Here is a 14950-nt window from a genome sequence, read left to right as displayed (position 1 = left end):
GGTGCTACATTACGAAAAGCTTTTTATGCACACTGGGGCATTGAAAGACTATACCACTATCCGCAGGGGATGCGCAGGTCCCGGTGGAGGATAGGCGGCCATTTTGCATATGGAATGTTGTAGCTGAAATTCCCAGTGCTGAGAGGTGAGGACGGAGATACCAGCTCTCACTGCGCAGTAACATCAGCGACGTATTTGACCTAGGGCACTACATACACTGGTGCATGAGGTTATGTTCAAGTTGTGGGCAGATTGAGTGATTTAACATTTCACACACGAAGGTTGCATAAAAAAACACTGCTACCACGCGGACACCTGTGGAGGTGAGACGTGGGTGTTGTGAATCTTCCCGCGCATGTTGTTGTACCAGGCTGTGCCGTGACCCCCACAAGTTGAGATGGGCAAACCGGACAAACAGTTGCAGCCCAAACTGTCCTTTGAATCCAAGCGTCTTAAAAAAACAGCCATGCAGGCAGCATCAGACACTGAAACTGACATGGAAGCAGGTGGTAGCACCAAATTGGAGCGTATGATGATGGCCATGCAGCAAAGCTTGCACACCATCGATAGCAAAATTGACACTCTTAATCTTCGTATGGATAACATGGCCCCCAAACTAGACAAACTCGGTGTACGCATAGCTGAGGCTGGGCAACGCATCTCCAACACGGAGGACAAAGTAGAGTCCTTTGCTGAGTTCTCCACACATATGGAAAAGTTACTGACAGTGATACAAGCAAAGAATGAGGATTTAGAACCCAGGTCGCTGTGTAATAACTTAAGTATCACAGGAATACCTGAGTCCACCAACATAGGGAAGATGGAGCTCTATGTTGAAGATATGCTTAAAACAATGTTGGGAGCTGAACACTTTTCTAACCTTTTTGTGGTGGAAAGGGCGCATCGATCTCTTGCGCCGCGCCTGGTCCCGGAGGTCCACCTCGGCCGATAATTGCCAAACTCCTTAATTATTGTGACAGTGGCAAGGCTCTCTGGCTGGTGAGAGAAATGGCCACTACTAAATATCAAGGATTGGAAATTGCAATTTTTCCGGATTTCACTACTGCGGTACAGCAGGCCCGATGGGAATTTCAGCCGATCAAAAAGAAATTGCAAACATTGAAAATACAGTACGCTATGCTCTACCCGGCTAGGTTACGAATTCATCATGGCAGTAAACCAAAGCTTTTCACTAATCCGAAAGACGCTATGCAGTTCTTAAAACAGCTGGAATGGAGAGAAACAGCGAGGGAGATCAGAGCTGAAGCGGACAATGAGCACTGACGAGCCTAGCACTGGCCTTGTCCAATCGGGTACTACTGTTGATAAGGTTCTTGAATAGTGTGTCCTCACAGGCTGTGCCCTTTCAGGTTTGCCACCTATGTAATGCGCGGTAAGCTATGTTAAATAATGTCACCAGGGTTAACTTGGTTATAGCTGGCATGGGAGGTGAGGTTTATAGGATGTACATAGGGGTGATGATAGAACAGCTGGCTATTCATCTATACTTGACTACAGATTGAGATGCACCATTGTTTCAGAATAATACAATTGACAATTAGATGAAGCAATTGTACAATGTTGAACTTGACTGTATTAATGGTCTCATTATGGGGGTTGCATGGTGGAATTGCTATGCTAGGTCAAAGAGATTCCTTTTTTAGATGAGCCACTTGCGCTTCTATTGTGCTCGGATGTGCTAGGTAGCGATCCTGGAGATTGCCCTGACCCCCTTACTACATCAGGGGGTTGGTGGGCAGCTGGCATCCTCCATGAGGGTACACCCCACACTGCTTGGGTTAATGTAATGGGGGCGGACTGGCCACTCACAGCGGGATGGGAGTTCTTTTTGATTCATCTGTTGAACACATTGGGGTTCATCAGCGTGATTGGGATGCTAGGGTGGGTGGGGAGTTCTTTACGGGGTGTTTAACTACAACATTGAGGCATACAGAGTACATGGTTGGTATACAGACAGTATTTGTACACAGCAGGGTTCAACTTACGCTACATGCATTATACTCAGTAGGGCTAATGTCGGTTGCAGACAAACTAATGCGCACATTAATTACACATGCAGATAGAAAATTAGCAAAGGCTGTTACAAGGATTAAGGAGCTTGAGGATGTCCTGGTAACCATGCAGGATAGAGAGGATGTGAAAAACGCATTGTTGAAAATGGACAAGAAACTAGAAAAACATGAGGAGGAAGTAGAGCAAAAGAAGACGAAAAAGTTCAACGGAGACAAAAGAGATTATGCTGCAGGTTGGATATACACGTTTGCCAGGATGTTTGACTACTTATATGCCACACAAACCGTAGCCATTAACACCACTGGCACCAGATCAGCAGCCTCAAGTGTAGAGAGCTCTGAAGTAAGTTCGGGGGATGAAGAGCCTACAACATCCCTCCCCCAGCTGGACTTCTCAGGGGAAATTAAGCTCTTCCAGATGACGATGATACAAAAAGGAAGGGGAAAAGCGAATGCAGCCCAGGAGAACCTCAGAAAACAAGAAGATCAAAGGGGAGGTACAAAAAGAGGAAGAGGAGTGGAAAACAAAAAGTGTCAATAAAAGAAAAGGTCCAAGATAGCAATCTAATCACAATCTCTCCCAAAAAACTATCAATGAAAATCACAGGACCCTTTTAAACAAATGGCTTAGCTTTTGTCAAAATGTCGGATTTGACTTTGTTGGCACAAGAATAGATTTTTTAAAAATTTACAAGGAAAGTCAAACTAAGGAAATATTATTCACAGAAGGAAAAAGAATGGGGTATCCAGAAGAAAAATGTAAAACCCACTGCAGAACCCTCCATCATCACAGTGAATGACCTGAGTACAATACAATCTCTAACAAGTCTGGAAATAGAGGCATCTGGATTGGAAAGTCCGCCAATTGAACTCATATCAGAAAGGGAGATCTCTGTGAATACCTTGAGATTCCAATGGATATGACATCATGGTTGGTTGCAAGCCCGGGTCTAAATTCTGCTCCCAATTACCCGTTGAAAACAAAATCGACCTGTTCTATGAAATTGTGACAGATGAATTGAAGTAGATGGTATTCAAGAAGACCAGACGACCAGCCAAGACAAATAAAGGGGCCAAACAAAATCGGACCAAAAAGGAGTGGGATGCCCTTAAGGATCTGCAAAATGACAAAAACATTATCATTAAACCCAGCGACAAAGGAGGGAATATTGATATTAGGAGCATGAACAAATATTTGGCTGAAGCAAATAGACAACTGGGCAATAGAAAACATTACAGAAGACTCCCTGACAATCCGATTACAGAACACATGGAACAATTCTCCCAGAAACTTACAGGATGGCAAGAGAAAGGCCTCCCAGACAAGGAAGAAAAGAACTATCTCAATACGTCACATCCGATAATACCAACTATTTATTATTTTCCAAAAGTGCACAAAGATTTGAACAATCCGCCGGGCAGACCACTAGTCAGCTCAATTAGTGCCCTGCTAGAAAACACATTAATATTCATGGACATTTTCCTTTTTCCTTACATCAAGGATCTTATATCATACCTACGAGACTCACAGGATTTCCTTAGTAGAATTAACGAGCTCCCATGGAAATCTAATTACCTCATGGCTACTTTGGATGTGGTTTTTCTGTATACTTCAATACAAAATCATGATGGAATTGAAGCCTGCAAATACTTTCTGCGAACCCGTTCAGTTTCCCTATTAGAACACTCAGACATGCTTATTAAAATGATAGATTTCTGTCTTCACCACAATGTTTTTTTATTCAACAATAAGCATTATCTACAAGTCCAGGGAACCGCCATGGGGTCATCATTCGCCCAGACATATGCTAATCTATTCCTGGGGCGCTGGGATGCAGAAGTAACCTGGAGCGAACAGAACAAGGTAAGGATGGAGCAAATGGTGTTACGGGATAAGTTTTATTGACGATCTTTTCCTAATATGGGATGGGTAAAAGTCAGACTTGGAATGTTTTCTGAGATTGCTGAATCAAAACACATTGCATCTACAATTCACTTTTGATATCCAGGACAAAGAAATCAATTTCCTGGATAAGAGACTATCCAGAAATGTTCCTAAAAGATGCTTTAAATAGAGCCTGTGCTAAAAAACGAGAAGCATTACTCAAACCAAGAGAAGTACCAAATCTGGTAAAAGGTCAAAACAACCAGGATGTGAGGTTCATAAAAGAACACAATACATCTAGTAGAAAAATTAGAAATATAAGTGGAGAATTCTACTCATGGTAAAGACCTCAAAAAGATACTGCCAGACACATCGAACATTACTTACAATAAAGCACCATCATTGGGGGATCTTCTGACTACCGCCTATATGAAGCCAACCAATCCTCAAATTAACATAGCTACATGGCTCCCACCTCATACAAATGACTTCTTCCAACGTGTCATGGGTAAGGCCTGCAAACATGGTATGGTAGGTGGAGAAGTGTGGCTCACTGGTTAGAGGCGGCAGACCCGTAAGCAGAGAACGGCCCGGGACCAGGGTTCGATTCCCGACGCGGCAGGGTCGTGGACCAGGGTCAGCGGACTCGATAATTCTCGCCTCGGTGCCTACTCTAGTCAGAAACCACACTCGGCAACTCTGGGCATCAGCTTGCCTCATCTTCACAACGGCCCCCCCAGACCGCCGGGGATGCTTGGTCGCACCTTAGAGATACCCATCAGGGACCATCTCTCAGGGTGAGCCAGGATGGGTTCCCCAGCGGTCGAAGCGTGGAGATACTCCTCCGGGAGTCGATTCCTAGCGCTATATAAACCCACAATTAAAATTAAATTAAATTATGGTATGAATAAAACAGAATATAAAACCATCTATAACAAAATGAACAAAATACAGGAGAAAATCACATGTGAAACGGAGTCAGTTGTTTATGTCCTGGAATGCCAATGTGGCACAAAATATGTGGGCAGTACTATCAATAAACTCAAGCTCCGCATACTTCAACATCTGAGAGACAAAATAAATAAGGACTACCAATATGCCATGGCAAGACACATGTGGGAGATGCATGATGGGAAAACAGATAATATGAAATATTATGGCATCAAACATGTCCAGAAAAAAACTCAAGGCGGTAATACGGAGTTAGAGTTATGCCATGATGAATCAAAGAAGATTCTTTTGTTGAGGACAGAGACCCACAATGGTCTGAATATGGATGCTGAACTGTATATTCACGTTTAATTATTTGAGGAACTGGGCTTTAGGAGTCTCCTAATCTCTTTGTACAGTCTGAATCATATACCCCTTAGGCCATAAGTACTCGGCGATATCAACATGACCACCACACGTTGATGGATCACTAATAACTTTGCACATGTCCCCATACATGGTGTTGAAACCGTTTTAAAGTGCGCCTTATTCATTTTCTGTAATTACTTACAAATGTGGGAAATAATACAGATATGTCAATTTGTTTTAGTAACACATAATTGAATCGTATTGCTGGACATATTCATTGACATAGTGGTGCACAACTGGGATACTTGTTCTAACCAATCTTATCCTGACAACGTATTCTCATGTTCTCAGATAGCTAGCACTCGCACTTTTGAAATCGAGTCATTGGATTTACTTTAACAACTTTTTGATAACTCCTCAACAACTTTTTTACACAATTGATCGGTATTCTAATATTTACTTGGATCCACAAATGTTATTGTTATTTTTTACCTGCAGTATCATTTACATTGTGAGAATGCCATCCTTAAACTAATTGGATCTACTTATCAACTGCATAAATGTTTACATTGTATGACATGAGTATTGTATAAGAGTTGTGCCTTATATGTAAGATCATTCTAATATATGAATTGAGCAACTTTACATTGTTAACAACACTAAGCACTTTAGGATGGAGTACAGTATATATGGATCAGTACTTTATGCTAAACGGATCTAACACTCTAAGATAGGAGTATTGTATCGGAGATCTGCATTGTTTGTAAGATCTAATATACTATTTAAGCAACTTGAAATTATTACATCGTATAGCACCTTATGATCAGAGTACTGTATATATGGATCAATTATATATGCCAAACTCAACAATTGTATGCATTTAATGGACGATGGAGAGTTGCTAATATAGAGCATTTATAGTCAGGAGTAGTGTGTAGAATTAATTCTTCCATCGATGTCTGTCCTGTACCACTTGGATTTCTTAGCTCAATGTTCTTTAATTAAGCTAGAGTTTTTATATATTAAACAGAATCCACTTCATGTACTAGGTAGCACTTTATTTTACTGGATGGTCTTATGCCATGATTGGCATGAAAACAAGCTTACTACCCCCATGGGATGAATATGGAAATAGCATATGTCACTGATTTAGTTCCTTCTTATGTATATCATTACCATACCCATGACATAGTCAACAGTGAGGGGTGCAGCCTGTGTCTATATTTCCCCATTCGTCTGGATATGGTCCTTGTCTTCCTTCTTCTCTTTGAACATTTCATATTGCAAATACCCCACTAGCCCTTTATGATCATTCCCCACCTATATTCAGAGGATGTGTGAAATTGAATACTCTATCACCACTAAAGTTATTGAGAATGTCATAACATGATTGTGCAATAGTTTGAGTCATCACATTGGTTATATATGTGTATACTTTACAGTAGAGTTATTTGAGATATAAACTGAATAGACGAATTGCATTACTGTCATCCTGTCAGTTATGGGTACTTTACCGTGGTGTGAAAGTTACAAAGAAATACAGCCTATTATATACCAGCTGTTATTTTAGGGCTTTATAATTTGTTATAAAATTCATATATTGTGTGATATCACATGGAGAATATTGACAATGCATTGAGCTTTTATAACTAAACTTGCCTGTATAGTGTATAATATGTAACAACATGTGTGTGTTTCCCTTTGATTGTGTGATTTTGGAGGGAATTTTCCCTTTAAATGGCTTGTCTTCACATTCAAACTCTATGACCCTGTTGAAGGCTCCTGACGAAACGCGTAGGTTTCTTTATTGCACATTCGTTATATATGTGTATACTTTACAGTAGAGTTATTTGAGATATAAACTGAATAGACAAATCGCATTACTGTCATCCTGTCAGTTATGGGTACTTTAACGTGGTGTGAAAGTTACAAAGAAATACAGCCAATTATATACCAGCTGTTATTTTGGGGCTTTATAATTTGTTATAAAATTCATATATTGTGTGATATCACATGGAGAATCTTGACAATGCATTGAGCTTTTATAACTAAACTTGCCTGTATAGTGTATAATATATAACAACATGTGTGTGTTTCCCTTTGATTGTGTGATTTTGGAGGGAATTGTCCCTTTAAATGGCTTGTCTACACACCCAAACTCTATGACCCTGTTGAAGGCTCTGGCCGAAACGCGTAGGTTTCTTTATTGCACTGGTGGATATGAAATTTAAATTCAAAAGGACTACTTACAATTCGCTGGTGCCTGGCTGCGCTGCTTTCTTCTAAACCATCGGATTGTGGGGGTTTGCCTTGAAGAGTGTTGGAATATATATACATGGTCCAGTAGAAGGCTGGTGAAGCCGAAACGCGTAGACCGTCCCTTTTTACTTTTATTGTGCACTTGGTGACTGAATAGATAATTTTTGAAACTACCTTTGCTGTGGTGCCGTGGATTTTCGCTGAGGAGGACACAAACGGATTTTGATGTTGAGATATATATATATATATATATATATACTACGTAAGAAAAACAGACATTTGAGGTTAACAGATTCAGAGTGTTCCTTATTTCTTTATTGTAGGTATGTATATATATATATATATATATATATATATACATACAATAAAGAAATAAGGAACACTCTGAATATGCTAACCTCAAATGTCTGTTTTTCTCACGTAGGATATTGTGTTTTAGAGATGTATATATTTGTGTATTCAGGCAGAGCAGGAGCAGATGGCATTGATGTTTACAAGTGATTAGCATGCTGATATATAATGTACATCAGGATTAAAGTTGGAATACTGAATAGTAGTTAGGATGGTATGATGTGGAATGGAAATGTACAAATATGCGGTGAATTTTTATATGTTTTGGATTGCTGGATTGTTTCAAAATCAATAAATAAAAACAAAAAATATATAAGAAGTCAGGGGACACAGCTGAGGGCTACACAAAGCACCAATAGATCCCTGAAGCCACCTACAGCAACAGCAGCTCATGGCACTATTGAGAAGGTGACAGGTGATGCATAAGTCTGGCTTTGTATTTCTTAAAGGGTTTCTTCATTTAAGGGTGAGTTTATGTGCATAATTGTGTGGATAAGTGAATGAGTGAATCGGTGGATTCATTCATTGATACCCTCAGTCACTCGTGTCTGTTCATCAATGCCATTTTGTGTTGGGTATCCGAACATAGAGCAAGTTTGCCAAGTACCTGAACCTGTGTTCTTCTTATCCTGACTAACAAGAGCCCAGTGCTGTGGACTGCACCCAGGAGAGCACAGTACATTTAATCCCGATGTGCATAATATATCAGCATGTTAAGCACTTGTAAATGTCAATGCCATCTGCTTTAAATATACATACAAAAAAAGAAGCAAGGGACTCTGGGTAGTTCCCAAGTGTAGGTTCCGATTAGCTCCAACACTCTAGAACACCTGCGACACTCTGAATCTGCTCACCTCAAATGTCTGCTTTTCTAGCAATTCTTTTGATTTAGGATTAGCACATATGATTATGTGTTTTAGACATATATATATTTGTGTATTCAGGCACAGCAGATGGCATTGATGTTTACAAGTGCTTAACATGCTGATATATAATTTACAGTGGGATTACATTTGGAAATGCTGAACAGTAGTTAGGATGGTATCCAATTTGCTAGAGCACAGTAAATTTTAGGGGAACTAGAATGAATTCCTGATCAGCATACATATTAATAGGGCCTCTTAGTTCGAGTTGTACCCAGTCTGGTTATTCTGAAAGGACCAAACATGGATCTAACAAGAAGAGGGTGGACAAAAGTCCTGTCCATGTATGAACTCACACAGTCCTCCATCCATGAATGTTCCCATCTACTCATGAACTCCCTTGTTTATGCATTCATTTGTCCAGGCAATCAAGACTTGCTGGAGAGTCTTCATGCGGTTAGGGGTATTGGACATTTAATGTTACCTTGACTCCTGTAGGCTTATGATGTGTTTTGTAGCATGGGGTTTTTCTCCACAGTGATGTTTCGTAGGGTAGATGAATCTTGCAATCCTCATAAGACCAACACAGATGGATCTTTAAATTGGTAAAGTGAACCATTTTGAAACCCAACTGATCATTTCCACCCTATCTCCGTTGAGTGGTCCACTGGACACTAGGTGGAAACTCCATCTCTAAGCGGGCAAGGATAATGTGGTGTGTCCCCGTTTCCATGGATCGCTATGCACCAGGGAATAATGACGAGACTCGCCTTCATACCCCAGTAACACCACTCAGAATAAGACCAGTAAAGAATTGGTCCTATTCTGGGCGGTGTTTCTACATCCATGGCTGCCACTGGTAGAAAGACTGTAAAGTATAACTGGTGGTAGGATAAGGATCAACTTTGCATGTGGTGCCTGACTTGCACCTGAGGCCTAGCCAGGCAGTGGGTAACCAGGTGCAGTGATGTATGATGGGATTTCCACCACAGGCAAAGCACTCCACTGGGTACTTCCATCCAATAATGGGCGCTAGCGATTTCCACAACACAGTAACACAGATTACCGCCAGGCAGTAACGCAGATTATCGCCAGACAGAACACTACCTCCATTACATATAATAAGACTCTTCCCACGTATACCATCTATACATACTATCTTTCCGAATCCGAATCCAAATAACTGACTAACCTATCCACCACTTAAAATGTACTTGCATGTTTCACTATACTAATTCAACACTAATCCTCTATGTGTCCCGGAGTAGCGTGCTACTCGCCGAAAAAGCGCTTTAACCCCTCGTCAGGGTTAGTAAGCGCTATATAAATGCAATTACAATACAATACAATTCCACGTAGGTGTAAAATGTGAGAAAAGATGAAAGCTAAAGGTTTGCTTAGTAATAACTTAAATGTCACCTTAATTAATCACTTTGGATATATTTACCGAGTGTTTTCCAACGGAGGGCAGAACATGACTGATTTCCATTAAATACCAATAATAGTAATTTGAAATCAGAACTGTAAATGTATGAGAAGGAGTTGTGCAGAGTTGTGACAGACTTTCTGAACAAAAATATTTGCTATTATTATACTAAAACACAGAGGCATTTAAATGTCAGCAGACACTAACGTTTTTGTGGTATTTGTTTCATGGTCGTGTTTAGTGCGAGTGTTCCTGATAAGGAATTAACCCCCAGAATCATCATTGTCCTGTTTTGCGAGTCCTTAATAGCGATTATTAAGGAATCGCTATTAAAGACTCGCAAAACGGGATTCATGTAGAAATCGCAATATTATTTGCGATTTCTAGACTCCCCATTCATTCCTTATTTGCGATTAGCAATTTGCTAATCGCAAATAAGGATGCGATTTCAAGGGTGCCAGGGGTGTCCAAAGGACATCCTGTAGCACCCCTGAAATGAACATGTAGACTGATGTTGCGCACACACATGTCCAAAGGACATGTGTGTGTGTAACATACAACTTAGAAAAATGCACTAAAGTGCATTTTTCTAAGTTTTCGCTATTTATCACGAAGTCAGACTTCGCGGTAAATAGCGGCCAAAAATTGCGATTTCGCAATTCTAAAATGGTTCATGAATTGCATTTAAGGAATCTCAAATAGAGATTCCTTAAATGCAATTCCTTGCAATTTAGCGATTTCGCAATTTGCGATTTTTGCATTTGGGATGATGAACCCCAAATGCAAAAATTGCGCTCGCAAAGGGCCAGATTCTCAGAATCTTGCCCTTTTCGAGCCGATTTTCCGTTGATGAATCTGGCTGTAAGTGACAGTTGTAATGTCTTTGATTATTCGTTTTCGGCTTGAATGTGCTGCCACATATAGTAAACATACTGTATTTTATTTATTATTGAGCGAATTGTATACGTTATTGGGTACGAGTAACTGAATAGCTGTACTGAGCTAAACTAAGCAAGCAGGACTTCTTTGCCCTGCACAGTATATTTAGCCTCAATACAATTATCCACTCATGACCATTTTCTGCATTTTATTCATTTGAACATCCATCAGTAATGCAGCTGTACGCTTCTGATGGAAATGTCTTTTTCATTCAGAAATGAATGAATTGTGCATGTAAAGTGAAATATTCAGACCGCTCTCTGTTCGGTGCCCCCTAAATAAACATGGGAAGAAGTGCACCACACGACTAGGGAGCCAATGGCAACTGTTTATCAACAAAAAGGCCTTTGTTTTCAATCCTGAATGGCCCAGGCTAGATATGTCAATGTATGCAAGCGAGATTCCTGTGTGCTAATAAACCCGAGAAGTCGCATCCATTCACAACGCCCCTTTCTTCAGATAAATAATCCACCCACCTCCCTCTATCAATCAGGGGGCTTTTTCTTCCCAACCCCTCGGCCCCCCCTGCCTTCCCTGCTGCAGGTACCTCCTCCGCCTCCCGCCAAAGCACCAGGCAGCCCAATTTCCTGTTGACACCGGAATGTTTTAGCCGGGAGAGTGCAGGAGCGGCAGCGCCAGTCGTTCCCTTCACCTTTCAGGCAGTGCTCTCGGCTCCAGCCCCTCCCAGCAGCATCCCCGGCCTTTGCCGTAGCCCAGGAGGAAGCCGGGGAGACAGACAGACAGACTGACTGACGGAGCAGGAATCTCCGAGCCTGGGAAAACTTTTTCAGACAAGGAAGTGCTGAAGACGAGATAAGGAGAGGTGGCAGCAGCGCGCGCAGAGGAGGGACGGGGCAACAAAGACCTGCGCGTGCAACGAGGAGCTGGAGCTGGTGCAGCCCAGGCTGAGGGAACCCGTATGTGGGGGTGTTTGGAGGGGAGTCCCAGCAGCGCCAGGCCTTCGCTGCCCCCCAGAAGCACCTCTTCCTTCTGAGCTGACGCTGCCTGCTCTGAGAGGTGCTGCTGGGACTGCACGGCCGACTGACTGCCCCCTGGGAGTCTGCTGACCCGAGCTCTCTGCCCCGGACTTTCCTCCCCGCCTCCTCCCGGTGCGATGGACCTTCGCCCGGGCCCGGCCCTGTCCGGCTGCAGGGCCCCGGCGCCGCTCTAGCCCGGCTGGTCGAGTGGTCTCGGACCTGGTTTCCAGCCCATTCTCCATGTCGTTCCCCCCCTCGCGCTGCTGATGGCTGAAGCCTGGCTGGAGGAAGAAGAGGAGGAGCTGCGGGAGCTCAGAGATAGCGCCGGGAACCGGAGGAACAGGAGAGCCAGCGCTAACCCTGCTACAGGTAAGTCAGGTCTCTCCCTCGGTGACTGCTGGGCTGGGGCTACTACCCCTGCTACGAGCTATCAGACCTATACATACACAGTAAAGTTTTAACTTCAAGGAAAGGCCTCTAAACAAAAAGAAACTAGTATGATGAAAGTGAGTAAGAACATCTTTATAGCGCTTCTTGCCCCACTCTTTCCTTTTCTGGCAGCATTTGCTGGGTTACACTGTCCCAGGACTCCATTGCCTCTAATAGGCCAGCCTTCCAAACCCAAACTTCTGATAATGTTGAAATCTCTTCGAAACCATATGATGGGGTGGGAGTGAAAAAAAGTTGTGACAGCTATGGTTTCCCAAAAGGATGTATCCATCTTTTTAGTTAGTTGTTCGAGATAAAAAAAAATAGGTCAGGGGGACCAGATATACATGTAAACCTTTGTTTCTACAGTTGCATTATAGAAACTTTAGTTATATGTTGTTGTTTTTTTACAATGTTACTTGTTGGGCCGCGTCGGAGTGCGGTTGGGTTTTGGACAGGAGTGGCCACCTGCCTACCCCATGAAACCTAGGCTAGCATGAACTCCTTTGAAGAGAAGTTATCTCTTTTTTACCTAAACAACTTAAGGTATTTTATACAAAAAAGCACAGGTGCACAACACAATATCGACAAATAAAATAGATTCAAGCTATAATAATCACAACCGCCCTGAAGAAGTCCCAAGTCGGGACGAAACGCGTCGGCTGTACTATCTTTACCACATTTTGGAATAAAAGAAATCAAAATTGAGGAACTCTACTCTTGTGATTATTATAGCTTGAATCTATTTTATTTGTAGATATTGTGTTGTGCACCTGTGCTTTTTAGTATATTGTCAAAGTTCTTTTTTGAACTAGCATTGTGATGGTGGGTGCCAATCAGTGTGCCCACATTTCCCTATGTCAATAGAAAGGGAATGATATGATGAAGAGTTACTCAGGTTAGGTGCTGTGATCAAGAAGGTTCCACTGTCTTTTTTGTTTCAAGTAACTTAAGGTATTTGATGGAGTGAAAAATAAGCGGTCAACCTTTTACAGAAACAAGGTCCATCAGTAGCTATTTCAGATACAGTGTCCTCCAGGAAATCATTGAGATACAAAACACTCGGGTGCTATTCCATAGGCAAGGTCCACCCGGATGTATTCCATACAAAAGCCCATCTGGATCAATTTCATATGCAGAATCCATTCTAGTCTATTTCAAATGCAAGATCCTTCCAGATCTACTCCAATTGGAAGACCCATCCGGATCTGTTTCATATGCAAGGCCCATCCGGTCTTCCATATGCAAGAACCATAAAAAGCTATTCCATGTACAGGGCCCGTCATGAGCAATTCTAGATTCAAGGACAGTCAGGAGCCCGCCCATAGATAAGACCTGCCAGTAACTGAAGGCACATCATTCATAAACTTTTGCAGAGACACTGGCCATTGGTACATTTTCCAGAGAAGAGGCCTCTCACAAGCTAAAAGTTCTGCCCTGGCACCCGACTGTCATAAACGATCTCATTTCACCAGTAAGTCATTTGTGGAAAGGAGACTGAAGTGTAGGTAGGCGGTAATGCAAAAACATTTCTGTGGATGTTTTGATGAATTCGTTAAGTTTGAGTGACAGATTTGACAAAGAATGTCAAGTTGTATCTGTTCGTGTATTGGGAACCAATGAGTCACTCTCAAGTTGCTTAAATAGTCAGAGAATTGCATGGATCCAGCCCCTGGAGCGGGAATGGGCAATTTTGATTACTTTTGCATAGATACAAATTGTTGTTTTGCAGTGTTCTTTGGGGGAATGTTAATGGGAGTCAAATCTGAGCTGTAGGCAGAAACTCTCTGGCTAGGGCAAGGTTTCGGCGTGCACGCTCTGTTCCCAAGAAGGGAGGCGACATGTCCTGACAGGCACTTGATTATTATTTCTGCCAGTGTGAGGTCATCCAAGCCTGCGTGTGGATGACACAATCAGTGGTACTGGAGTCCTGTGTACCGCCTGACGGCGTATACCCTTCCTGGGAGTGTTCAGCCAATCCGTGTTAACCTTTGTAAAACCTGCTGAATCCTGCCGACGCTGGACTGTTGTGCTGACTTCTGTGGGATGAGTCTGATAATGTGTTGTCTTTTCAATTGTCGTGGTGCTTTGTATGTATTTGCGTATTGTTCGCAGACCGAGCCCAGCCCGTGCATATCTGTGTGTTTACAGCAAACGAGCGGCATTCCTGAAGAGATGGTGCGTGAACGCGTCGGTGGAAGCTCCAGCGAAAGGACTCGAGTTCAGGCCTCGGTGATAAGGACGTGCATTCAGGCGTGACTGGTGGCGCGTGCAGGCAGGAGAGTTGTTGGGGGGGGGGGAGGGAGGGGGGTTGTGGAACATTAGTTAAGTACTGAGCTGAAGATTCAATGGGTATATGGCAGAAACGACCACACACACTACTACACTAGTCTAACCACTAACCTTTGGTCCCGGAGTTGCGTGCTGCCCGGCGTAAAGCGCTTCGACACCTCGTCAGGGTTCGTAAGCGCTATCAATCAATCCATCAA

At 42.4% G+C, this 14950-nt stretch overlaps 1 protein-coding gene across 2 annotated transcripts in view; it reads left to right on the top strand.

The window, feature by feature from the left end:
* Positions 1–11677: 11677 nt before the first annotated feature.
* The window catches only part of SH3D19 (SH3 domain containing 19), a 656725-nt gene continuing 653452 nt past the window's right edge, over positions 11678–14950 (top strand). For both annotated transcript variants that reach the window (XM_078676919.1, XM_078676918.1), the window contains exon 1: positions 11678–12401. In XM_078676919.1, coding sequence (XP_078533045.1) covers positions 12299–12401 — 103 coding nt within the window. In that variant the 5' untranslated portion in view covers positions 11678–12298. The remainder of the gene's footprint in view (positions 12402–14950) is intronic.

The sequence above is a fragment of the Lissotriton helveticus genome, chromosome 2_1, assembly GCF_964261635.1.
Source record: "Lissotriton helveticus chromosome 2_1, aLisHel1.1, whole genome shotgun sequence".
Lineage (NCBI taxonomy): Eukaryota > Metazoa > Chordata > Amphibia > Caudata > Salamandridae > Lissotriton > Lissotriton helveticus.
Note: the sequence above shows the minus strand (reverse complement) of the source record. Positions and strands in the feature narration are given on the sequence as shown.